This window comes from Coenobita brevimanus, chromosome 87 (assembly GCF_032717465.1).
Source record: "Coenobita brevimanus isolate Jiangsu-jjx chromosome 87, ASM3271746v2, whole genome shotgun sequence".
Lineage (NCBI taxonomy): Eukaryota > Metazoa > Arthropoda > Malacostraca > Decapoda > Coenobitidae > Coenobita > Coenobita brevimanus.
In genome coordinates, this window is record NC_137040.1 from 4,514,516 (window position 1) to 4,541,912 (window position 27,397).

Sequence of the window (27,397 nt, forward strand, 5' to 3'; positions counted from 1 at the left end):
GGCATTTGGTGTTTAACTTGTTTTTAGACTCATTTGGGTGGGTTTAGGACTTGGTTCGGGGAAAACCCAAGGCTCAAAAACGCATCCCTATAGTTTACACATTATATCTACCCTAATATACGATACCTTGCCTAACAATGAGTTTTTACCTAACCAATTGCATTGATAGACCGGGGTATACCAGTAGCTGTTTTTGTAATGATAGCATTACATCTCCAACCTGAAGAGTTTCAGAATAGTGATTTGAACTTACATATCATCGTGAAACAGGACACAGCATTTAAAATCTATATAAAGCATTTCTGAGTGGCACCCCCTGACAAGGATGATACCGTAATATGGTACTGTATTGTGTTTTGGTCAAGACTTCGTTTGAAATGCGTAATGTATATAATTCTTGTAACCTTGTTTCAGGCAGTATGGGTGGGGGTCATAGACGTGGTGTCAGAATCCTTCTTCTAGGGGATGCTGGAGTGGGAAAAACTTCTCTCATCCTCTCCTTGGTGTCTGAAGAATTTCCTGAGCAGGTTCCTCCACGTGCTGAGGAGATCACCATTCCTCCGGATGTGACCCCAGAAAAGGTTCCCACACACATAGTAGATTATTCAGGTAAGCATAGATATTTGAATTGGGCCAATTAATTGTTGATTTTCAAATGTGTATTATACATATATAAATTGTATCTGGACTGGATTGTACGTCACTACCGTATTAGTGTTTATGAGTGATTTTTTTGAAGAATGAGTATGATATATTTTTATAGCTGGAGACCATCCTTTGCTGACATCTTCTCTTTCATACTGTAGCTTGTTACATATTCTGATAATTTCTAATACTACAGAATTATCTGATCCTCTCTGTATATCTTTCACTCCATTGGATCATATATTCTTTCACACATCCCTTCGTCCACAACACAGTGTTATGGTTTTTGCTGTCCTTGTTCCCAAGTTCATCTAGCGATATATATCTATCTATCTATCTATTGCCAGACGCCTCAATCCCGTTTGGGGTGGCCACAAACAAATCGCCTCCAAGTCGTCCTGTCCCCCGCCATTTCACTGCCCTGCTCCCAACTCACACCACCCTCTCTCATATACCTCTCCACCCCATCCCTCCATCTCATCCTCAGCCTCCCCCTCCCTCTTCCCCCCTCCACCTCACTCACATACACTCTCTTCGTCAGTCTTTCACCCTCCATCCTCTCCACATGGCCAAACCACCTCAGTGTGTTCCTCATAACGCTTCCTATCACATCCACATCAACACCACAACGCTCCTTTATATCTTATTCATCAGCCTGTCTCTCCATGTGACTCCACATGCTCCTCTTAAATAACTCATTTCCACTGCTCTCACTCTTGACTTGTGTCCTTCCAACAACGTCCAAGCTTCACTTCCGTACGTTAGAGTTGGTATCACAATACTGTCATGTAGTAACTTTTTCACTTCCATGCTCACTTCCCTGTTTCTTATCACTGCTTTCAAAGAACCAGCAGCCTTTCTTCCCTGCTGTACCCTTTCCAGCACTTACCCTCCAAACCTCCATCCTTACTCATCACACTACCCAAGTACTTAAACGTACTCACATTTTCCAATTCCTCACCATCCAACCTCGCTGTACATTCACTGACTTCACCTCTCTCAGATACCATCACTTTACTCTTCCCTACATTCACCTTTAGATTCCGTTTCTTACACACTCTCCCAAACTCATCCACCAAGCCTTACAGCTCCCCTTCGCCTTCACTCAACAACACAGTATCATCTGCAAACAACAGTACAGGGAGTTTCCAAACACTATCCTCTCTCACCAGGGCCACTCCATATATAGCCTACTGTATTTTTTAAACTTATGTGCTGTAAAGTTTATTTTTTTGTATTTTAACCATTCATTTAAAGTATCTTCACTCCTGCCTTCTCCATTCACTGTCTGCATTCCTTTAATGTTTTGTTCCTCATAGATTTCCCAGGCTTCTTTTCCTTTATCATTTTTCCTGCATATCTTTAATGCTTTCATTCATCATTTCCCCAAAATTCATTATTATTGTTATTATTACAGTATTATTATTATTATTATTTTATTTTTTATTTTATTTTTTTCAATCCTCTCCATCATCCCAGACAACTTGGCACCACCTGGGAACTCCCCAGCACGGGATGGCCTTTGTGTGTGTGTGTGTGTGTGTGTGTGTGGATATGTCACTCTTCTTTACAATAGTTATTCTTTTCATGACAACAGGAACTATTGCATTAATGCTTATATTCACGTTAAGTTGTATTGGCTTTCTATCTCTCCTCAGAGCGGGAGCAGAGTGTAGAACAACTGCGAGCGGAGGTGAACCGATCAGATGTCATATGCGTTGTGTACAGTGTGGAGGATGAGGACACACTAGACAGGGTTACAGGTCACTGGCTGCCACTCATCAGGTCAACATTAGGACAGCAGCATCATACACCAGTTATCTTAGTCGGCAATAAAGTTGATCTGGTGGATTACTCCACAATGGAAGTAAGGATTTGATGGTACTACAGTTGCCAGTACACGCTACCATTGTAGATGTACACTGTTAGCATGTTCACAGTACATTAAATTGTAATGTACCGTAGTAAAACATACTCCAGAGATGTTTTGTACAATAAATTGTCATGTTCAACAGTCGCTGAATGTACAGAGGAACTTCGAATTTTGACAGTTTATAATTTGACAATTTGAATTTCAATGTGTTTTGGAGTGGTCCACCTACCTCACTTTTCGATGCAAAAGTGTGTTTTTCGATGCTCTCAGGACCAGACTCCAACTAAAACAAGCAAAGATAATACAGTATTTTTGATGCAAACCAAAATGCTAGAAGTGAAGGAAAATTGTAAGAAAAAGTATGAGCCTAACCTAATATGTGACATGTGTCGAGAAGAGAATGAAAATCAACATCATTTATTCATGTGTGAAGCATACGAAGATATGGTTCCGAAACAATTCACCGTCAAGTCAATTCGCCGTCAGATAATTCCCCGTCAAAACATTGGATGCAGCCAAAGGAGAAATGGCAGTACAGGAAAGGGCAGAAATACACCAAGTATATACTTCCTGACAAGGCAATATACACTTGCTGACAGTATTGCAATACAATGCAGAGCTACAGTTACTTAACCACATTTATAGTTCATAAAGTTTACAGGGGGTGTGGGGAAAAAAAATCATGATTTTCTGTAGTTAGGTTTGGAGGCCCTGGACCCAAACTAATTTTTCCCATAAGATGTTCAGTTTAAATTTCGATTATTTGAATTTTGCGGTGATTTTTTAGGCACCCATGCCCGTCGAAATTCGAAATCCCACTGTATTTAAATTATCAGTATATTCCTTTTGTTACAGTGTGTTTCTCCCTTGGAACCTCCTAACAGGAACTAAGTATTTTACAAAAATATATCTAGAGTACAGTACTTTGCTGCCTAATTTCTGTCAATTTTTTTTTTTTTTAAATGCATTTTCGCATTTGTTGTAAGGGATGTGAATGCAAGAGTTTTAGGTGGAGGTCTGAGTCAGGTGAATGTTGATGGTGGAGAGTGGAATCTGAAGCAGCTGCTGTTTGCAGATGATACTGCACTGGTGGCTGATTCAGAGGAGAGATGGAAACAGTTGGTAGAGCGAGTTTGGAAGGGTGTGTGAAAGGAGGAAACTGAAAGTAAATGAGAATAAGAGTAAAGTGATAAAGTGTACGAGGTAGGTAGATGGTAGGGGGATGAATATAGTTTTGAATGGCAAGTTGCTTGAGGAGGTAGAGTGTTTTAAATATCTAGGGTCACATGTTGCTGTGGATGGAAGAATAGATGCAGAAGTGAAGTTTAGAATAAATGAAGTAGGAAAGGTGCTGGGAGGAATGAAAAAAGTGTTTAGATGTCGTTTGCTTAGAATGGATGTAAAGAGAAGGATGTATGAGGGTGTTGTGGTACCGACTGCGTTATATGTGGCTGAAACATGGAATATGGGTGTAGCAGAGAGGAAAAGTTTGAAAGTAATGGAGATGAGGTGTCTGAGGAGAATGTGTGGAGTGACACGTATGGATCGAGTGCAAAATGATGAAGTGCGAAGGAGAACTGGAGTTGTTCGGGAGATGGCTGGTAGAGTTGAGCAGAGGGTGTTGCGATGGTTTGGGCATATGGAGAGAATGGATAATGAGCGATTAGTGAAAAAGATAACTAGATCTGATGTGAGAGGTGTAAGGCTGAGAAGAAGACCACGAATAGGATGGATGAACAGTGTGAAGAGAGCGCTGGATGCGAGAGGGATGTCTGTTGAGCAAGGAAGAGTGGCTGTGCGTGACAGAAATAAATGGAGAGAAATTGTGAATGAATAAGTGATGACGCAGCTCTGAGGGGATATTCTCCCGCATTTGATCTGATCAGCTAGTCAGGTCAGGTGCGGGTAAGGGGATGGGTCTGTTATGATGTGGGAGGGGTAAACCAGCTCTGCTGTCGGGCCCTGCTGCGGATGTCACTGATTGCATTGCACAGTTGACCCTTGTGCGGTGTGGTGCGGTGAGGATCTGTCCGTTCTCCCCTTTGGGGCTAAGATGCGAATGAATGTGTTTGAATGGATGAGTAAATGGGGAGTGTGTCGTCCTGTCTCAGCTACCTCCCTTTCCATGGGGGAAGCAGCCTAGGTATATAGATAGATAGATAGATTTTTGCATCTTCTATACCATACTCCTCACTGTATAGTGTACTTCTCCAGTGCCTGCACAGAATATTTAAGCCTCTTAAACTTCAGGTTGGAAAATCTCCCTCTTTCTACAGTATCTTTATTTATTTATGTTTCAAAACATTTGTTTGTTTATCATCTTGTATCATAACCAAGTATCCATACTATTAGAGTACAGTAATTACGGTATATATATGATTGGCATTGGCATTCTATCTCCAGTTCTTAGTACCAGTGGAATTCCTAATGAAAAGAGCCATGTGTTCATTCTAACCTTCATTCACAAGCCATCCAGGCTACATGCTTCATTTGAGTAATTTGCTGTTGCAACTGTGCCATGTATTCATTCTAACCTTCAGCCAAAAGCCATCCTGGCTGTGTGCTTCATTTGATTGATTTGTTGTTGCAACTGAGCCATGTGTTTAATTTACCAGCCAACAAAACTCCAGGCCCTGATAGAATTCCTCCAGTTGTTTTGAAAGAGTGCTCCCCAGTACTTGCCTCTGTTCTAGCTAAATTATTCAGTCTATGCATGCGTACTTCTTCATTCACTAATTCATGGAAAGAAGCCAATATCCACCCAATTCCAAAGAAAGGAAGTTCCTCTGACCCCTCTGATTACAGACCAATAGCTATCACGTCTTCTCTTGGTAAAGTATTTGAAATTGTAATTAACCCCTAAATACCAAAGCACGTCAATGTACATGTTGACCACTTTAGCCCTCTCAGCCAAATCACATCAATATAGCACGCCTTGTAAAAAACTGCCTGCACATTGCTCCACCCCGATTGTGACGTATATCCCTTCAAGCCAATGAGAAGCAACCCCTCCGGCCTTGGGTTGGCTGATCCGGCCACTCTGGGGGCAAGGGGGAGTCACTCCCCCCCTCGGCCCACCCATTGCCTGAATGTTTCGTCATCTATCACGTAATAACCCTTTCTGAAGACCCTCCCACCCCTCTGTACATCCCAATAGGAAATTGTTAGTCGAAGTGTACCCCTCCCCCAACCACAAAGCCCATTCCATCCCCTTTCACCCCCTCCTACCTTTCCCCCCTACCTTGTATACCCCTACCTACCCTACCCCCTCCCTCCCTTTCAGCCCCATACTACCCTCCTACCCCCAATAAACCAACGTGTGATAGCGAGCACGCAGCTTGGTGTGCTTTCCCCCCCCCTCACGCCTCCCCTTCCCCACTCCCCCCATCCCCAGCACATGTACACGTGCTTTATATGTATTGTCTCATTTTTTTTTTTTCTGTGCCTTTTCGTACCTGAACATAATGAATACTTCTCTGTATACTATTCTCTACATGCAAACACATACAATCACAGGCATCTGAGCCTCAGCCCCCCCACCACCACCGAGCCCCCTCCCCCCACCACCACCCCTCCACCTCGATACATCTATTACTCCCCATACGTGAATTATCTCCCCACACCTGCTTGCATGGTTGATATGTTAAATCACATAGATTTTGTTTGTTTCAACTAGCCAAATTGGTTGTTACGGTAAATGATCTCCCAAGGTTCAATGTACTCATTGTGGGCCTTTTCCCCGATTGAATTTTATCTCCCCACACGTACATACACATCTGTTTTCATAGTAGTTGGTCAAGAACAAACTAAAGTGCTCTACTTTGGTGAGAAAAGATGGTTTTATCCAACCTCCATACCTACAAACCTTCTCCCCACAGGGTACTTTATCTCCCCAAAAGCAAGTAATCTCCCCACACCCCAAAACACCTGTTCTCGGGCCTGGTGTGCCATATGATACTGCAATAACCTATTACAGTAATAGAAATAGTTAGTTATCAAAACTATGGGGGCTTTCATAAATTTTGGGGGTAACTTTTTTTTTTTTTTTTCAACTTTGACCCTCGATTGTGTGGTAACCATTAGGCCTACGGGGGTGCCAATTGCGCTGTCAGTTGTGTAAATTCTTCCTCTTGAGCCAGAACATATTGATTTTCCCCTTGGTGAAAGTCAAAAAAACACCCCCGAATTATGGCTTCAGTGGCAGACGAGCCAGATCAAATTGCGGTATTGAGGGGTTAATAGGCACATAATTGAACACATGGGATCCAACATCTTAATTAGTGATAGACAATATGGATTTTGTCACAAAATATTCACTATTGATATACTCCATCTCCTGACTCATACTATCCATCAAATGGAGAAACTCATGCAGTGGCCCTTGATATTTCTAAAGCTTTCGACAGAGTGTGGCACTGTTCCCTGCTGTCCAAACTCCCTTGCCATGGACTAACGTCTTTTGTTCCTCTGCATTCCTCATATCTCAGCGACAGAAAATTAAGAGTTGATGATGTATATTCCAATTTCCACTCAGTTAACGCTGGCATGCCACAAGGCTCAGTTCTGGCGCCAACCCTGTTCCTAGTTCACATTTATGAACACCCACAATCCCATCCATTCATATGCAGATGACTCAACACTTCACGGTTCATTCACACTCAGCTCAGTGCAGCCATCTCCATAAATCAAGACTTATCTAAGATCACTGAATGGGTACAAAATAACCTTGTCTCATTTAAAGCTAGTAAAACCAAATATATTGTATTCACTAATAGACAACGTTGGGTCTGGTTAGTACTTGGATGGGTGACCGCCTGGGAACACCAGATGCTGTTGGCATCCCTACGTGTCAAGTGGGGTTGGTGGAGGATTAGTGCCCCTCCCTGTAAAACAATTAACTCTAAGCCCTTGGCCACCCCGTTTGGGATACATGGTGTCTGGCAATGAATGAATGAACTAATAGACAGATATTGCTAGATTCGTATATTACCTTCAGTGCAACTAATATTCCTGTCTAAAGTATTGAAATTCTTGGTGTTTCACTTAACAATGCACTCAACTGGACCTCTCATGTCAGATCACATGCTAAAACCACCTAAAAGAAACTTGGATTGTTATACAGAGTCCATTACTTCTTCACTGACAAACAGGGGGCAGGGTGGCTCATTGGTATAGCCTTGAACTCGGGACGGGAGCATTATTTCGAGCCACATCCAGTAGCTGCCATGCTGGAAGGGCTAGCATCCTCCTGTCACCTGGCAGGGCAGGGCCATAGGATCTAATAAGGTTTAGCTCACGGTAACATTTTCCTTTCCCTGTCACTGACGAGCAGTTAGCTATAATTTATAAGAGTCATGTGTGCTGTCAGCTAGAATATTGCTCACCCATGTGGAATAGATGTGGAGAGGTTGCACTAAAAGAACTCGACAAAAGTAAGAACAAAGCTGTTGGAATTATTAATAACCCAGCTATTACAAAGAAACTATCTCCCCTACAAGTAAGAAGGAATGTTGCCTCCCTTGCATTATTTTACAGATACTTTTATAGCAAATGTTCAGACGACGTTACGACCTCTCCATGCCCTCCCTCATGCTACATGAGCAACTGGTAGCACTCATTACTGGAATGTCACACAGTCGTACTGCAAAACTTCTGCCTATCAAAATTCTTTTACTCCCTGACCTGCATCTCTTATGATCTTGCTTCCCTGGAGTTGTGTCTCCCCAAACTTCAACCTACAGCTGTTCAAGTCCAGCTGTTACAGATTTTTTATGAATGGAGGATGCCAGTAATCTGGTGTATGAATTATTTTTTTATTCATTTGATTTTCCTTCTTTTCTGTTAAGAAAAAAAAAATCTGACCTTCAGTCAAAGAGCATCCAGGCTCTGTGCTTCATTTAATTAAATCTGTGTTGCAGCATCCATAAAATTTCTAGACCCATTCTGCAAACTATCAAGCTAAAAATAAATAGCTCCAGCCCTTTCCATGTGCATTTCCATAAGCAGTATGTTTGTTCCATCCATTTCTTTGTCTTCAGTTCATTTGCATCTTCATATATGGATCTGGAAAACTTATAAGACAAGGTGAACTGGGAGGGATTAAAAAAGATAGTGCATAGATATAGACTACATGTGTGTGGATGAGCGAGTGAGAAGACAAGTGTTGGATGCAAGAGTGTGGAGAGGGCGGGGGAATGGAGTCTCGGACCATCACTTAGTGATGGCCAAGGTAAAGCTGCAAAGAAAATGGTTGACGAGACGAAGGGGAAGACAGGAAGGAACAGCTCCTGTGAGAAGAGTGGAGAAGTTGCAAGATAGTGAGAGAATGGCAGAGTATAAGAGCATAGTGGAAGAAAGATTGGGAAGGTATGAGTAAGAGCAGATGGAAGGGGTGGAAGACGTATGTAAGATATTCACGAAAGAGATAGGCGCAGCGTGTGAGGTGGTTTGTGGAGTGAGGAGGAGATGCAAGGGTGTGCAGGGGACAGCATGGTGGAATGATGAGGTGAAACAAGATGTGGAACAAAAGAAGAAGGCATATAATGAATGGTTAGCGAGCAGAGGTAGGGGAGAAGATGAGAGAGAGAAGAGAGAGATATGTGAGCAGGAGAAGGGAGGTGAAGAGACTGGTGAAGGAGAGTAAGAAGAAAGTGGATGAAGAATTTGGGAGGAATCTGAGTGTGAAATGGAGGGAGAGTAAGAAATTGTTTTGGAAGGAGGTAAAGAAAGTAAGGCAGTGTGAAAGGGGAAACAGGAGGGGAGTGAAAGATAGGAATAATTGATTGTTGGTGGAGAAGAGAGAGAAATTGAGGAGATGGAAGGAGCACTTTGAGAATTTGTTGAATGTAGAGAGTGAGAGCAGTGCAAGTATAAGTGGTTGGGGAATGACTGGGAGAAGAAGAGATGAGAGGAGGGAGGAAGAGATCAGTAGGGCGGAAGTAGTGGAAGCAATGAAGAAGATAAAGATGGGAAAGGCCCCAGGAATTGATGGAGTGTGTGGTGAAATGCTGAGGTATGGGGGTGAGATTGTTGTGGAGCGGATATGGAAGTTGTGTAGATTTGCTTGGGAAAAGGGAAGAGTTCCAGAGGACTGGAAATCAGGTATAATTGTTCCTTTATACAAAGGAAAAGGGGAGAGAGAAGTATGTGGTAACCCTAGGGGTATTTGCCTTCTTAGTGTAACTGGAAAAATATATGGTAAAATACTCATTGATAGGGTTAGGCATATGACAGAGGAGCTGGTTGGGGAAGAACAAGGGGGATTTAGGAAGGGAAAAGGGTGTGTAGATCAGATATTCGTTCTAAGATGTTTAGCGGAGAAGCATTTGGTGAAGGGAAAGAAAGTGTATGCTGCCTTCATGGCCTTGGAGAAAGCTTATGACAGAATAGATAGGCAAGGTATGTGGAAGGTATTAAGAATATATGGAGCGGAGGGGAAATTGTTGAGTGCTGTGAAGAGTATGTACGAAGGAGCTAGGATGGGACTGGAGTGTATTGGTGTTGTGATGAGGAGAGGTAGATTGAGATGGTTTGGACATGTGGAGAGGATGGGGGATGATAATTGGGTGAGGAAGGTGAGAAGTGTTAATATTGGGGGTGGGGTTATGAGGGGTAGACCATGAAAGACATGGGGCGAGGTCATTAAGTGTGACCTCAGGGTTAAGGGACTGAACAAGGAGGTTGCAATGGATCGTGCAGCGAGGAGAGCCGCCATTAGGTGACCAAGGACGACACATGCAAGCATGTTGGAGCCTTTAAAAACGAAACGAAACGAAACTGAACGAGCTAGGGCTACGGTGCGAGTGGATGGTGAGCTGAGTGAGTTCATTGATCTCAGTGTGGGACTGAAACAGGGTTGTGTGATGTCTCCATGGCTGTTTAATAAATACATGGATGGGGTTGTAAAGGAGGTGCAAGGTAGGTCAGTGGATGTGGGGGTGGCTCTAATGAATGAGGGTGAGATTTGGAAGATTCCAGTGTTGCTGTTTGCTGATGATACTGTATTGTTGAGTGAAGATGAATGGGAGTTGCAAGGTTTGGTGAATGAATTTGGGTCAGTGTGTAAGAAGAGGAATCTGAAAGTTAATGTAAACAAGAGTAAAGTTATGGTGTTTGAGAGGAATGAAGTCACAGAATGTACAGTGAGGTTGGATGGTGAGGATATGGAGAATGTGAGTGCATTCAAGTACTTGGGTAGTGTGATGAGTAAGGATGGAACTTTAGGGGATGAAGTGTGTGAAAGGGTACAGCAGGGAAGGAAGGCTGTTGGTTCACTGAAAGCAGTGATGAGAAATAGGGAGATGCTTATGGAATTTAAGAAGTCACTGGATGATAGTATTGTGATCCCTACCCTGACGTATGGAAGCGAGGTGTGGACCTTGCAAGAGGGGAACAAGTCAAGAGTGACAGCAGTGGAAATGAGTTACTTGAGAGGAGCATGTGGAGTGACATGAAGGGACAGGTTGACGAATGAAGAAGTGAAGGAATGTTGTGAGGTGGATGTGGATGTGGTTGAGAAGATTAGGAGAAATACACTGAGGTGGTTTGGACATGTGAAGAGAATGGAGAATGAAAGACTGACTAAGAGGGTGTACAGTATGTAGGTGAGGTGGAGGAAGGCAGAGGGAGGGGTAGACCGAGGAAGAGGTGGAGGGATGGAATTGAGAGGTATATGAGGGAGGGGGGAGTGAGTTGGGGGGAAGGTAGTCAAATGGTGGATGACAGAGCGACTTGAAGGCGTTTTGTCTGCGGCCACCCTTTGTGGGATTAGGGTGTCGGGCTATAGATAGATAGATAGCATAGATATTGTGTAGCCTATGTGAAAATCAGTTGAATGCCATTGTGAACTTTTATGATGCAGGGCAGGTTGAGGATGTTTGAGTAATTAACTCCATGTCAGTGCAAAAGTGAAGTGAAATAATGGCCTTGTGGTTCGACATACGATGTATGCTGTACATTGATTGGTTAGTAAGATTGAGCAAAATGAAAGTGCTGAAAAATGAGTAAAAGTGGTGATAGATGATGAAGGACAGACTATTTCTCTTCAGAGGTATGCATATAATATTGTACTACTTTATGACAGTGAAGTGGATTTTGTACAATATAATGTTTTACAGATTTGTAGATGTTTGTGAGGAGCACTGTGTGAGAGTAACTCGAGGTAAAAGTAAAGTGATGCTGACAAAGAAGGGAACATGTTGAAATCAGGAAGAATTCAATACACACTGAAATTAGATAAAAATAAGTGATATTTGTTGACAGAGAAGGGAACACAAAATATTGTGAATGTTGGATACACACTATTGATGCAGCTAATTCCTCACACCTCATACAGGTATGTAATAAAAATTCCTTTCCTCAGTTTGAATTAGCATTCTGTCTCAGAGGTTTTCCCATCCACAGCTGTAGCCCATACATCACCCCAGTGGCCAAATAAACATCAGTATGCTTCCAAGTGCCACAAAGGACAATTCATCATTTGTGTTCCCTCTGTGTATGTATTTGTATTACATGAAATTGGGAATGGATGGATGAGAACCTTATGCATTTTCTTACAGACTTCCTGAAATAATAAGCTTACATTGGTACTCATAACCTCATTCTTTTCACCTGAGGTGGGGGAGGAAAAGGTGTTGCTTGGTTAAATGAGTTAATGACAAATAAAATTGACTTGGTTAGGAATTAGTACTTTGATGTGATAAGTGAGAGGAATGTATATAAGAACTGGAAATTAGAGTTATATGTTTATGGAAGAAAAGTGGATGTTGATATGAAATTTATTACTGTACTATCCACTCACTCGATGTAATGCTGCTTTGGGTGTCTACCCTTTCCCATCTTCCTTCCTTCCTTTTCTGTTTTTCTTTCCTTCATTCTTCCTCATCCTTCTGGCAATGGGTTACTCTGCAGTGAGTGACAAGCCAAATAGTTTCCTGTACACCTGGAAACCATTTACTATGCTGAATGGTAACCATATAACCAAATTACAGCACCTGGTGGTCTAGTGGGTAACTAAGGCACTCCAATCAGATTGAGCCTGAGCAGGTTTCTATCCAAGGGATGTTTGGGGTTTATTGCTCATTTAATGCCACTCAGGGATGAGTGAGGCTGGTCACTCTCATCTTAAATGTCAGGACCAACTCGCTAAGTCCCGGGCTCCTGTGCCTCTCATGGGGAAAAATAGGATTGGATGATGGATGGATGGATGGTTGCAAATGTGCTGGACATGTGAGTATCAGTAACCATAGTGTTGTATGGTTCTGAAGTGTAGTTAGATAGTATAGCCACAAAAATGTATGTATAGGGTGAGGATAGTGAAAAAGATATGTAGATGATATTAAATATACAGTATGAGATGCAGAAGATGGTATAATGATATGATAGATGTGTGGTAAAGCTACAGAGTACCTATATTTAAGTAGAGGCATATGAAAAGGGTTGCTTCCATACTTTAACTCAACAGTTGGTGAAATTGTTCTGGCACACAAGTATAACGACATTAACAAGGTGAAGCAGTAAGTAAATGCAGTACAGTACCTTGTGATATGAGGTTAGAGTAATTGAATGTTTGAAGAATGAGTGATTGGCTATACCACTTGTGTTTTATTAATAGTTTCTATTTTGTTTGCACCTTTTTTTTTCTTTTTTTCTTTTTTTTTAATGCTACCCTTTTATTTATGGGATTTCCAGTTACTCCAGTTAATGATTGGATTTAGTGCATGCATAATAGTGTTCCATGATAATTTTGAGCCATTTGTAATAATTGCTTTTCAGATTGTGCTGCAGACAATGATGGAATATCCCGAAATAGAAACTTGCGTAGAGGTCAGTATTCTTTGGTAATTCTTAATGATGGCAGACTCCACTATTTTATGTTTCTCCCCTGAATGAAACAGTAGTCAAGATATGATGTTGTGCAGTAGATTGAGATTGTTTTCATGCGAGTCATATGTTTTTAATCTTAATTTAACCCCTTTATCATTTTTCTTTTTCTACATAGCCTAGTTGTACTTGGTTCAGGGTAAACTTATTGTCCTGGATAGGTTAGATGTGGCCCACATAAATCCCTTTACTGAACAGATACAGTTCCTAAGTTAATAAAAGTGTGTGGGAGTAGCAAAATAATAATAAAAAGACATCCTTCTGTTGCAGGGATTAGAGTAGATACCCATACTTTGAATTATGTACAGCATTGCAGCACAGTATCAAGCTTGGTTTCATGATGTGACTATAACATTTTTATTTTATTTATTTATTTATTTTTTTTTTTCAGTGCTCAGCCAGGACCCTTAAGAATATATCAGAAATGTTTTACTATGCCCAGAAAGCTGTGCTTCACCCCACTGCACCTCTGTACATACTTGAAGAGAGAGATGTAAGACCCCAATTGTGTACTTTGTCATTGCCGTTCAGTATTACCATTTTTCAAAACTGGTGGTTTATGTTAGTTAAATTAAGTGATTTGTTAATTGTTTAAGACTTCACAACAGTATAGTAATGCAATGTAAGTTTGATAATACTGTACCGTATTATATAACCTCATCAATGTGGGAGTTGTTTCTTAAGTTCAGTTAAATTTTATTCTTTTGTCACCAAAATTAAATTCATAAGAAATTTTCATAGTTGAAGACTTAGGTACTGCATTTGCCTATTGCTATTATTAACTGAAGTTAATGCTTTTTAATAGATTTGTATCTTCTTTCAGTTAACAGAAAAATGCAAGAAGGCCCTGATACGAATTTTCAAGGTAAATACTGTACTAGTAATTTTATTGTGCATATATATCTTTGTCATTATCATTTTCAACGTTGGCTTAATCACATGACATTTTTCCATCTCACTGGGATGAGTAATACCCAGAGCAAGAAATTAAAAACTATAGGCAGGGTTTGGTAAAGTGGATCATATTTATTCATTGTATCATTTATAAAGGCTCCAACATGCTTTCATGCGTCAGCCTTGGTCACCTAATGGCAGCTCTCAATGCTACTCAGTCTCTGGCAGCCTCCCTGTTTGATCCCATATCCCTGAGGTCACACTATGACCTCATCCAAGGTCATTTTTGGTCTGCCTCCCACAGCCCTACCCTCAACATTCACACATCTCACCTCCTGCACAAAATATTGTCATCTTCCTCCACTCAGCATGCCCAAATCATCTCAGTCTTCTTCGCTTCATCACAACACCAATACATTCCAGTCCCTTCCTTCCTCTCAACTCTTCAGTCTCAATTCTAACCCCCTCTTTCCCAGGCCTTGTATTCAAGGACTCATTACATATCCATCAGATTATTGTCATTCCTGTACATTTGATCCTACAAATATCCTTTCCCTCTGCTTCCCAGGTCTCACTACCAAAAAGTATTGCACTCCTAACACGTGCTGGATAACAAGATCCCCTAGCACGATGGGAGAGCCCTCTCAGTGTTAGGAGATGCAGCAGCTCTTAGAACCTCCTCCAGCTACTTCTTACCCTAGCTGCACAGCTAGCTGCAGTCACACCACCAGCACACAACATGTACACCAAGTAACAAAAGCCCTCCACACACTCAAGCGGCTCTTCAGCAAGATCACTTCTTTCGCATCTGACAGTCGCTACATGCTCTCTACAGCACACTGCACACATGAAGTTAGCATTGTTTCTCAGTCTATCTGGTACCACTAGCTACATCTCTTATGCACCTACTTATCACAAACACTATACATGATAGTTACTTCCTACACCATTGTGGCAAACTTCACATGGTCACACTCCCTCAGCTTTGACAGTACTGCTACCAGCCCTAGCTATCATCATTTTTGTCTAATCCACATTTACTCTCAAATCCTTGTGGCCCATTCTGTCTCTCCACTTCATAAATCTTTCTTCCACCTCCCTTTCAGTCTCTGTAGTCAACACCAAATCATCAGCATACAACATCTTTCATGGCAGTTCATTTTGGAAGTCACTTGAGAGAGCTTCAAGCACCATGAGGGACAATAAGGGGTTCAAGGCTGACCCAATGCACACCTTCATTCACAGAAACCTTGACACTCAGACCTCCATTCATTCTCAGCTAGGTACGAGCACCCACATACTGTACATAGCCATAACCGCTGAAACTAGTCACTCCTTGATCCTAAGCTTTCTCATTGCCCACTTTACCACCTCCCTAGGGACTAAAGACTTTGTCAAAGGTCTTCTGCAGATCAACAAAAACAAAGTACAGCTCACTTTTCTTCATCATCATCATCATCATCATCATCATCATCATAATCATCTAATCCTGTGTTGGCCCTTGAGGAGCATAGGAACCCAGAGCTAGGCAAGTTGGTCCTGACATTTAACATGAGAGTGACCGGCTCATCCCTGAGTGGCATTACGTGAGCAATAAACCCCAACCACTCCTTGGATATAAACCTGCACTGGCTCCATCCAATTGGAGTGCCATAATTACCCACTAAGCCACCAGGCACCATAATTTGGTTATATGGTTACCACCCAGTTTAGTAAATGGTTTCCTATTGTACAGGAAACCATTTGGCTTGTCACTCAGTGTGGAGTCACCCATAGACAGAAGGAAGGAAAGAAGGAAAGAAAGACAGAAGAGGAAGGAAGAAAAGAAAGAGAGGAAAAGGCAATCATCCGAAAGCAGCACTACATTGAGTGAGTGGATGTTTAATGTATAAAGCTGTCAGTCAAAGAATATTGCATCAGTGGTCCCTTTGCCCGGCATAAACCCAAACTGCATCTCATCAGTAATCACTCTTGCTGATAGGCATACATCCTCAGTTGTAGTCAAGTTTTTTCACATTTAAAGAACTGATATTGGTTGCAGTTAAGGATTATACAGTACATGAGAAATCCTTGTTATTTTCATCATAAATATTTGATGTACTGATTTAGGTTATTAATTATGTATTGATATACTGTACTGTACTGTTTATTCACACATCATAAATTCATACTTAGAGTATATTTAAATATAGTTAAGTTGATATGGGTGATGATGGAATATAAGCAGCTTTGTACCTTGCATGGGATTGCAGAATCAATGAGATTCAAACTCAGCAGTTGGTAGGAACAGTTTGAGAATTGGAAATTCAACAAAAAAGACACAATTTACATCACTGTAGAATCATAGTAGTACAAATGCTGATGTAGTCACACCTTCCTGATAGTATTGGCACCAGTGGGTGCAATGCCAGGGCATGCTGGGGTTTAACCCTCTGTTGATGTGGTGTATAAGGGCTGTTGGTTGTGGAGATGAATGCCATCACATATTGGCATTAATAATCATAACTGCCTGGTTATACAAACATCCTTCAACTCCCTCCCTGTTCCCTACAAGGAGAGTGATGGACTGCCTGAAATGGGCATCTTTAGTCTGCAGTCCATGACATTGATGTCCAGGTGAACTAAGGGCCACTGCAGCAACATTATAATGGGCTGTTAAACTTTGGGAATGGGCTTTTTGACCAGTGTCCAGAATAAGATGCACAAACTTATATTGAATCTGTATTTAAAGAAGCCAATTCTTGACAGTAATATTTGAGCAGCGTTTTGATCAGTTACAGCTTACATATTAGAATACTGTATAGGTTTATATTCAAGAGGTGGTTGGGTTTTATTGCGCAAGTAATTCCACTCAGGGATGAGTGAGGCTGGTCAGTCTCATCTTAGATGTCAGGACCTACTTGCCTAGCCCTGGGCTTCTATACTCTTCATGAGGCAACAAAGGATTGGATGACAGATGGGTGGATGGATGGATGATCTAAACCTACCGTAGTTATAATAATTACTAAGATCTGGAGAGCAGTGCTGATTTTAGTTCACTGATCAGAGAGCTGTTTTTTCAGTATATAAACATACCATAGTTACTTGGTAATCTGTCTGTAATTATTCTGGGAATACTGGCAGTTGAGACTTAGAGTTAATTGAATGATTCTTTATCATGGTCAGTAAGGGAAGTAAACTGTCATAGAATTATCTATGTTTCTGTAGTAGTGTAATTTAAATATTCTTAAAACTGCATGTTCAGATCTGTGATGCTGACAATGATGGGTTGCTGAACGACCTTGAGTTGAACACCTTCCAGAGGCGCTGCTTCAATGCTCCACTTAATCCTCAGGTCAGCACAGCACACCAGGTTATTTTACATGTTTAACTTCTTCACCGTGAGAGCGTTGGGTCACAGTAACATGAGCAGCAGGTACAGTATGGTGTTCTCCCATAAGTTGAATTAAACTGTTTTGGAACAGCAAGAATAAATAGGACATCAGTATACTATAAGGTTTTAATGGAGATTATTTTTTGCCCCAGACATCAGTATACTATAAGGTTTTAATGGAGATTATTTTTTGCCCCATCGTTACAAGAGATTTCTCCAGTTATTGTAAAAAAAAAAAAAAACTGCTTTAACAGGAATAGAATAAGACATCATTATACTTAAGGAGGGATCTTCCCCATGTTAATATAATTGGGTGATAACAAGAAAAAAAAAAGTTGACCATACTTAAAGTGTTAACATATCCTTCATACTTTCCTCTTCCTCATGGCTCATAGCCATTTTATGCCTGTGCTTATTAATCAGTTGTATTTCATGCCATATACCTGTACTTGTTTTGTACCATTAAATGTTTGATAGCCATTGTTTTTGTCTTACTTCTGCTTCGCACCTCCCTGTCTGCACCATTGTGCCTCAAATGTATCCCATCCAAACCTTACACTCATTGCTCCCTTTATTCCTTGTGTTGCACCTGCTCCACAAACCTTGCGTCACTGTCAGTTATTACTCCACACATAAATTCATAGCGTTACCATATTATACCATGCTCCGTTAATCCTTCTATATTAGCCCATGTGAGGTCCACCTTGAGACGAGACCTCGGAGATAAATGCAGCCAGAATTAATGCCCATGCTGGCCAGCTATGACTAGGAAGTGATATCTGTAGTGAGGTCACTGCAAATGAAAATGGATGTATTGTGCTGGGTATGATTATGTAGGAATCTATATATCACTCATATGAACAGAAAGAGTTCAAGGATATGCAAGCACGTGAAAATATATACATTACTACCAGCACCCACGTAGTAACTGCCACAGCCTATACCTGATCTCACAGATCAGGAAACTACCATAGTATGCTGAATTACTATGGCTCATGTACTGTAAATTTTACTTTGTTCTCACGACATTGTAGCACATGCTGTAACATTTCACACCAAATACTGGTGCATGTCTCTAATTCTCTTTTTCACAAGAAATCAGGTTGAAGATTTCAGTATCTGATGCTGAGTACCTTGATTCCATTGGCTTCATTTCCCTTGACTCGGATATAAATCATAATGCTTTTATCCCACTTTTGTATGTTCTCACCTTGTGAAGTCATAATCATAGGACACTTCATCCATTTAATTATTATCTCATTTCCCTGTATTCCTTCTTGCAGTCAATATTCCAAAATAGTCATGTTTTTTTCAACCATGCAGGTACATTATGGTTCATGTCAAGATATTACCAGTACACTGAGACTTGAACAACATGATTACTGTACTGTTTAATTATTGTGTGGCCTGTTTCACTGCTTGCTGTTGTTAGCTCTTCCATCTCCTTTGTGTGTTGTTCTGGATTCTATGTCCTGGCACCTGTAAGTGAGAAAAACATCCATCCACCCATCATCCAATCCTACGTTGCCCCATGAGGAGCGTAGGAGCCCGGGGCTAGGCATTTGGTCCTGACGTTTAAGATGAGAGTGACCAGCCTCACTTATCCCTGAGTGGCATTACGTGAGCAATAAACCCCAACCATCCCTTGGATATAAACCTTCACCGACTCAATCCGATTGGAGCACAATAATTACCCACTAAACCACCAGGCGCCAAAATTTGGTTATATGGTTACCACCCAGCATAGTAAATGGTTTCTTGGTGTACAGGAAACCATTTGGCTTGTCACTCAGGGTAGAGTCACCCACGGGCAGAAGGAAGAGGAAAGAATGAAGAAATGAAAGACAGAAGAGGGAGTGTAAAGTCATCCGCAGGCAGAAAGACGAGGAATGAATGAAGGAAAGAAAGACAGAAGAAGATGGAAGGAAAGAAGGATGGAGGAGAGGACAGGGCAGACACCCGAGAGCAGCACTACTGTACATTGAGAGAAAAACATATCATAATGATTATGAAGTACTAAGGCAACCCAGAATGATTAAAGTTTATCATTCCTTGATGTAAGTTCATAATACAAATCGTTAGATGAGTGAAAGTTAACATGCAAGTAAAGAAGCAGAATGTATGGCAGGGAATTCTGTTCACATTTTGTCATTACCATAGTTACCACAGACAGGATATCAAGATATAAGTATGTCCATATGAGATCCTGTAGTTCATCCACCTTAACAATGGAAGTTTTTGTCCTTTTGCAGCTTAATTTTTGTAGCTAATTTGCAGAATAAGCCCATACTATACCTGTACATCCTTTCCATATTTATCCGTTTTCGTTTCCGTTTCCGTTTCCGTTTTTAAAGGCTCCAACATGCTTGCATGTGTCGGCCTTGGTCACCTAATGGCGGCTCTCCACGCTGCACGATCCATTGCAGCCTCCCTGTTCAGTCCCTTAACCCTAAGGTCACACTTAATGACCTCGTCCCATGTCTTTCTCGGTCTACCCCTCATAACCCCACCCCCAATATTAACACTTCTCACCTTTCTCACCCAATTATCATCCCCCATCCTCTCCACATGTCCAAACCACCTCAATCTACCTCTCCTCATCACAACACCAATACACTCCAGTCCCATCCTACCTCTCAACTCTTCCATTGTAAACCCAGCCCCTCCAGGCCTTGGACGCAGCGACGCACTGCACATCCACCTAATCATTGTCATTTCTGTACGTCTGAGCCGGCGAATGTCTTCCTCCTTCACTGCCCAGGTCTCACTGCCATACAGCATTACACTCCTAACATATGCTGCATACAAAGACCCCTTAGCACGTAGGGAGAGCCCTCTCAATGTCAGGAGAGGCAGAGCTCCCTGAACTTCTTCCAACCACTTCTCACCCTAGCCACAGAGCTAGCTCCAGCCCAACCTCCAGCACACAACATGTCTCCCAAATAACAAAACTCTTCCACACACTCAAGAGATTCACCAGCAAGTTCAATCCTTTCACGTCTGACGATCTCCACCTGCTCACCCTGGCACGCCGTACACATAAAATCAGCATTATTTTGCAGTCTACCTCTGATACCACTACATCTCTTATGCACCCATTTATCACACACACCGCACAAGATGGAATTACTTCCCACGCCCTTGTGGCAAACTGCACATGGCCACTCTCCCTCGTCTTTGACAGTACCGCCACCAACCCTAGATATCATCACTTTTGTTTTATCTGCATTTATCCTTAAACCCTTTTGCCCCATACCATCTCTCCACTTCCTAAACCTTTCCTCTGCCTCCCTTTCATTCTCTGCAATCAACACCAAATCATCAGCATACAACAATTCCCACGGGAGTCCGTTTCTAAAGTCACCTGAAAGGGCTTCAAGTACCATGATAAACAACATGGGACTCAAGACTGACCCCTGATGCACACCAACATTCACAGAAAACTCATCACTCAATTCACTCCATTCACTCTCAGCTGGGTGTGAGCACCCACATACATGGCCATAACCACCCTAACCAGCCACTCCTCCAAGCCAAGCTTTCTCATTGCCCACTTCACCACCTCTCTAGGGACTCTGTCAAAGGCCTTTTCCAAATCAACAAAAACAAAATAAAGATCCCTTCTCCTACCAATATATTTTTCCTGAAGCTGTCAAACAATGAATATGGCATCAGTGGTCCCCCTACCTGGCATAAACCCAAACTGCATCTCATCAATATTCACTCTTTCTCTAATCATACCTTCTAAAACTCTCTCCATTACCTTCATTATCTGATCTAAAAGCTTTATACCTCTATAATTTCCTCTCTCCAGGGCATCATCCTTCCCTTTATACACATTTACAATTACACTCTTCAGCCAATCATCTGGGACAACACACTCATAAATAATCCTATTTATCAGGTCAGTGACTAAACTCACCCCTATATCGCCTGAGGCCTTCAACATTTTTAATAATAGTACTGTGTTCTTAGGTTAATCTCTTGTTCTGGTTCATCATTCAAGATGTGATTTCAATTTTAGGTCATGCTGAAGTGAAGAGAGAATAATGAAGCACTGCTTTCAGGCACTAGAGGAATTGAAGACAGTAGTGAGGAGGAATGTTTCTGATGGGGTGCACATGGATTCCCTCACTCTGCGGGGTTTTCTTTTTCTCCACCGTCTCTTCATTCAGCGTGGCCGCCATGAAACGACATGGACTGTCCTCAGAAAGTTTGGATACAACGACAATTTGCAGCTATCCAAAGATTACTTGTTTCCTTCGTAAGTATCAGTTTCAGTTGTGTTACTTTTTGCCCTTTTGATGCACTGGTCAACCATTTTAGTTAGCTTTGTAACTTCCTAGTCATGTGGCCACTGCAATTTTTTGAATTGAAAGTTTCTGGTGGCTGACAGGTTTGTAGTAGAATAGACATTAGTATACTGGAGTGTTAAGAGATATTGCCTACCCCTGGGGGTAGGAGGGTTTTTCAAGAATACTCCCCCAGTATCCCTGCTTGTCGTAAAAGGCAACTAAAAGGGTTGGCGGAGGGTCATTGCCCCTCTTCGGAAAACAACTAACTAAAAAAACAAACAAGAAGCCTCGGACAAGGACTGACCAAACGTTGACGACCAAGGACCGGACAAAGGACATTGCAATTGGAACTTGGAATGTAAGGGGAGCAAATGATGAGGTGAAAGAGAGAGAGATTGTCCAGGTGCTTGAGGATGCGAAAGTGGATGTATGTGGAATAACTGAAACAAAATGGAGAGGAGAAAGTGTGAGAGAATGGGAGTATGGATGGGGTATATGTGCAGGAGTAGGTGAGAATGAGAGGGCAAAGGAAGGAGTATGTATAGTTGTGAGTAAAAGATGGAAGAGGAGCATAAGACAGTATGGATCAGTTGGATCAAGGATTGTGTGGGTAAAGTTGAAAGTTGGAATACAAATGTGGGCGATTGTGTGTGTGTATGCGCCAACGCAAGATCGTGCTAGAAGAGTGAGAGAAGAGTTCTGGACAAATGTAGAAGTGTGCATGGAAAAGTTTGGAAGGAATGAGAGAGTGTTTTTGATTGGTGATATGAATGGTAAAGTTGGGAATGTGAAGGTGGATGGAATAGTTGGTGAGTGGGGTGTGCCTGCTGAGGTAGATGAGAATGGGAGTGCGTTAGTGGACATTTGTGCTGGGAGGGGGTTGGTGATAGCTAATACCCTCTTCAGGCATAAAATGATCCACAGGTATACATGGCGAGTGATGAGAAGGGTGGGTGGGGAACTGAGTGAAAGGAAGGCAATGATTGATTATGTGTGTGTGGATGAAAGGATGCGAAGATGTATTGGATGCAAGAGTTTATAGAGGTTGGGGGAGTGGACTTTGTGACCACTACTTGGTGGTGGCCAGAATTAAAGTTCAAGTAAGATGGAGGAATAGAAGAAGGGAAAGACGAGAGGAAGGAGTAGTTGCAAGGAGAGTGGAAAGGTTACAAGAGGATGAGAAAAAGGCAGAGTATAAGAGAGAAGTGGAGGAACGATTGGGCAAATATGAATTGGAGCAGATGGGGGACGTGGAAGGTGTGTGTAGAATATTTACAGAAGAAATATGTGCAGCATGTGATGTGGTGTGTGGAAGGAAGAGAAGCCGGAGGGGGGTGCAAGGAACAGCGTGGTGGACTGAAGAGGTGAAACGGGCTGTGGCACAAAAGAAGAAAGCATACAATGAATGGATGAGAAATAGGGGCGGGGAAGAAGTTGAGAGGCGGAAGAGAGAGTTATATGTAGAAAGAAAGAGAGAGGTGAAAAGATTAGTAAGAGAGAGTAAGAAGAGAGTGAATGAGGAATTTGGAAGGAATTTGAGTGTAAAGTGGAGGAACTCTAAGAAAATGTTCTGGAAAGAGGTGAAAAGAGTAAGACAGGTTGGAAGTGAAGTTAGCAGGGGAGTGAAAGATAAAAATGGTAGATTACTAGTGGAGAAGGGAGAAGAAGTGAGCAGATGGAGAGAACACTTTAAGGAATTGTTGAATGTGGAGGATGGAAGTAATGCGAGTATAAGTGGCTGGGGAATGGCTGGGAGAAGGAGGGAGGTGAGAAGACAGGAAGAAATCAGTAGGATAGAAGTTGTGGAAGCAATGAAGAAAGTTAAATCAAGGAAAACCCCAGGAATTGATGGAGTGTGTGGTGAAATGCTGAAGCATGGGGGAGAGATAGTAGTAGAATGGATGTGGAAGATGTGCAGATTGGCCTGGGAGGAAGGTAGAGTCCCGGAGGATTGGAAGTCAGGTATAATTATTCCCTTGTACAAAGGAAAAGGGGAAAAAGAAGTGTGTGGTAATCATAGGGGCATTTGTCTTCTTAGTATAATAGGAAAAGTGTATGGTAAGATACTTATTGACAGAGTTAGAGAAAGAACAGAGAAATTAGTTGGAGAAGAACAGGGAGGCTTTAGGAAGGGAAGAGGTTGTGTAGATCAGATATTCATTCTCAGATCTTTAGTGGAAAAGTTTCTAGAGAAGGGAAAGAAGTTGTATGCGGCTTTCATGGATTTGGAGAAAGCATATGACAGGGTGGATAGACTAGGATTGTGGAAAGTGTTAAAAATATATGGAGTAGATGGGAAGTTGTTGAATGCTGTGAAGAGTATGTACAATGGTGCGATGGCTGCAGTGCGTGTGGATGGTGAACTAAGTGAATTTTTCTCTTTGAAAGTTGGGTTGAAACAGGGATGTGTCATGTCTCCATGATTGTTCAATCTGTACATGGATGGGGTAATAAAAGAGGTACAAGGTAGGGTAGTGGATGTTGGAGTGGCCCTAGTGAGAGAGGATAGTGTTTGGAAACTCCCTGTACTGTTGTTTGCAGATGATACTGTGTTGTTGAGTGAAGACGAAGGGGAGCTGCAAGGCTTGGTGGATGAGTTTGAGAGAGTGTGTAAGAAACGGAATCTAAAGGTGAATGTAGGGAAGAGTAAAGGGATGGTCTTTGAGAGAGGTGAAGTCAGTGAATGTACAGTGAGGTTGGATGGTGAGGAATTGGAAAATGTGAGTACGTTTAAGTACTTGGGTAGTGTGATGAGTAAGGATGGAGGTTTGGAGGGTGAAGTGCTTGAAAGGGTACAGCAGGGAAGAAAGGTTGCTGGTTCTTTGAAAGCAGTGATAAGAAACAGGGAAGTGAGCATGGAAGTGAAAAAGTTACTACATGACAGTATTGTGATACCAACTCTAACGTACGGAAGTGAAGCTTGGACGTTGTTGGAAGGACACAAGTCAAGAGTGAGAGCCGTGGAAATGAGTTATTTAAGAGGAGCCTGTGGAGTCGCATGGAGAGACAGGCTGACGAATGAGGATATAAAGGAGCGTTGTGGTGTTGATGTGGATGTGATAGGAAGCGTTATGAGGAACACACTGAGGTGGTTTGGCCATGTGGAGAGGATGGAGGGTGAAAGACTGACGAAGAGAGTGTATGTGAGTGAGGTGGAGGGGGAAAGAGGGAGGGGGAGGCCGAGGATGAGATGGAGAGATGGGGTGGAGAGGTATATGAGAGAGGGGGGTGTGAGTTGGGAGCAGGGGAGTGAAATGGCGGGGGACAGGGCGACTTGGAGGCGATTTGTTTGTGGCCACCCCAAACGGGATTGAGGCGTCTGGCAATAGATAGATAGATAGAAATTACAATAAGTAAAATCAGTACCTAAAGCTAGAACTCATCATCTGAAGTGCTAAAGAAAATGAGAACAATAGGCAGTATGATGATAGAAAGTATGAGAGATCTTCTGCAGATGGCAGTGAGTGAGAATGATAGGATATATAGCATAACAGAAAAAAAATAAAAGTAAGTGGAAGTTAAAGCAGAATAATTGTGTTTGTATGAGGGCACAAAGCAGATAGGATAACAAAGTCAGTTAAGCAAGATGTGTAATAAGGAAGTCTAATGTTAAAAGAGCAAAAGAGTCTGTGCTTAATTGATATAGTCTTGTGGAGAGAATGGATATAGACTGGATGGTACAAAAGGGTACTGTGTATGTTGAGTTACTTTTGTCTCAGCATTGGAGGAGACACAGTAGGTCAAGAAGTTGGATAGGTATGATAGATGAGTGTGTGATAATGGGAGGCATAGATACTCTAAAGAAATGACTGGATAACAGCGGATTATGTACAGAGAAGCACACCTCATTTTAAGTTGGTAATCAACAGAATGACTCTGTGAGGAAGTTGTATGTGAAGTACATTTATATAAAAACAAGAAAGTATGTACTGATGGTGTTGCCTGTGAGGTGGAGCCTGGATTCCAAAGCTTTGAATGATTGGCCTTTTTCATTGGGCATGCTGTTTGATAGCATTCCCACTGTTATGTTTTCCTTTGTGTCTGGATCATACTTCACCTCATCTCGTAAGTGGGATTGAAGGTTGGTATGATGATTAATATCATAGATATTTTTAACTCTTGCAGGTTACGAGTGCCTCCGGGTTGCAGCACTGAACTGAACCATGCTGGATATGCATTTTTAACGAGTCTTTTTGAGAAGTATGACAGTGACAAGGACAATGCACTCAACCCACAGGAGCTTATTGACCTCTTCTCAACTTGCCCTGTCATGCCATGGGGGCCTGATGTCCTTAACTCAGTCCACACAAATGAGAAGGTGGGTGCAATAGAACAGGTTTTAAATTTCTCTCTCTGTATATTATATATATATATATATATATATATATATATATATATATATATATATATATATATATATACTGTATATATATGTATATATCTGTCTATTGCCAGACGCCTCAATCCCATACAGGGTGGCTACAAACAAATCGTCTCCACGTCGCCCTGTCCCCCACCATCTCGCTGCCCTGCTCCCAGCTCACACTCCCCTCGCCCATATACCTTTCTACTCCATCCCTCCATCTCATCCTTGGCCTCCCCCTCCACCTCATTCACATACACTCTTCTCGTCAGCCTCTTAATCTCCGTCCTCTTCACATGGCCAAACCACCTCAGTGTGTTCCTTCTAAGGCTTCCTATCACATCCACACCACAATGCTCCTTCACTTCCTCATTATTCAGTCTGTCTCTCCATGTGACTCCACATGCTCATCTCTAATAACTCTTTACCACTGCTCTCACTTTTGACTTGTGTCCCTCCAATGAGGTCCAAGCTTCACTTCCATATGTCAGAGTTGGTATCACAATACTGTCATGTAGTAACTTTTTCACATCCATGCTCACTTCCCTGTTTCTTATCACTGCTTTCAAGGAACCAGCAACCTTTCTTGCTTGTCATACCCTTTCAAGCACTTCACCCTCAAAACTTCCATCCTTGCTCATCACATTACCCAAGTACTTAAACGTACTCACATTTTTCCATTTCCTCCTCATCCAACCTCACTGTACATTCAATGACTTCACTTCGCTCGAAGACCATAACTTTACTCTTCCCTACATTCACCTATAGAATCTGTGTCTTACACTCCCAAACTCATCCACCAAGCCTTGCAACTCCCCTTCGTCTTCACTTATCAACACAGTATCATCTGCAAACAGCAGTACAGGGAGTTTCCAGACACTGTCCTCTCATTAGGGCCACTCCCACATCCAGTCCCCTACCTTGTATCTCTTTTATAATCCCATCCATGTACAGATTGAACAACCATGGAGACATGATACATCCCTGTTTCAACCCAACCTTCAAATAGAAAAATTCACTCAGTTCGCTATCCACATGCACTGCAGCCTTAGCACCCTTATACGTATTCTTCA

The 27,397-nt window shown here is 41.9% G+C and overlaps 1 protein-coding gene across 1 annotated transcript in view; it reads left to right on the forward strand.

Annotated features, from left to right (window-relative positions):
- Nucleotides 1–419: 419 nt before the first annotated feature.
- Nucleotides 420–27,397, forward strand: part of Miro (mitochondrial Rho GTPase) — a 34,838-nt gene continuing 7,860 nt past the window's right edge. Inside the window, exons 1-8 of the mRNA XM_080281073.1 lie at nucleotides 420–609; nucleotides 2,304–2,512; nucleotides 13,292–13,342; nucleotides 13,791–13,892; nucleotides 14,223–14,264; nucleotides 17,538–17,627; nucleotides 21,734–21,930; nucleotides 26,087–26,279. Of these exons, the coding sequence (XP_080137199.1) occupies nucleotides 420–609; nucleotides 2,304–2,512; nucleotides 13,292–13,342; nucleotides 13,791–13,892; nucleotides 14,223–14,264; nucleotides 17,538–17,627; nucleotides 21,734–21,930; nucleotides 26,087–26,279 (1,074 nt within the window). The remainder of the gene's footprint in view (nucleotides 610–2,303; nucleotides 2,513–13,291; nucleotides 13,343–13,790; nucleotides 13,893–14,222; nucleotides 14,265–17,537; nucleotides 17,628–21,733; nucleotides 21,931–26,086; nucleotides 26,280–27,397) is intronic.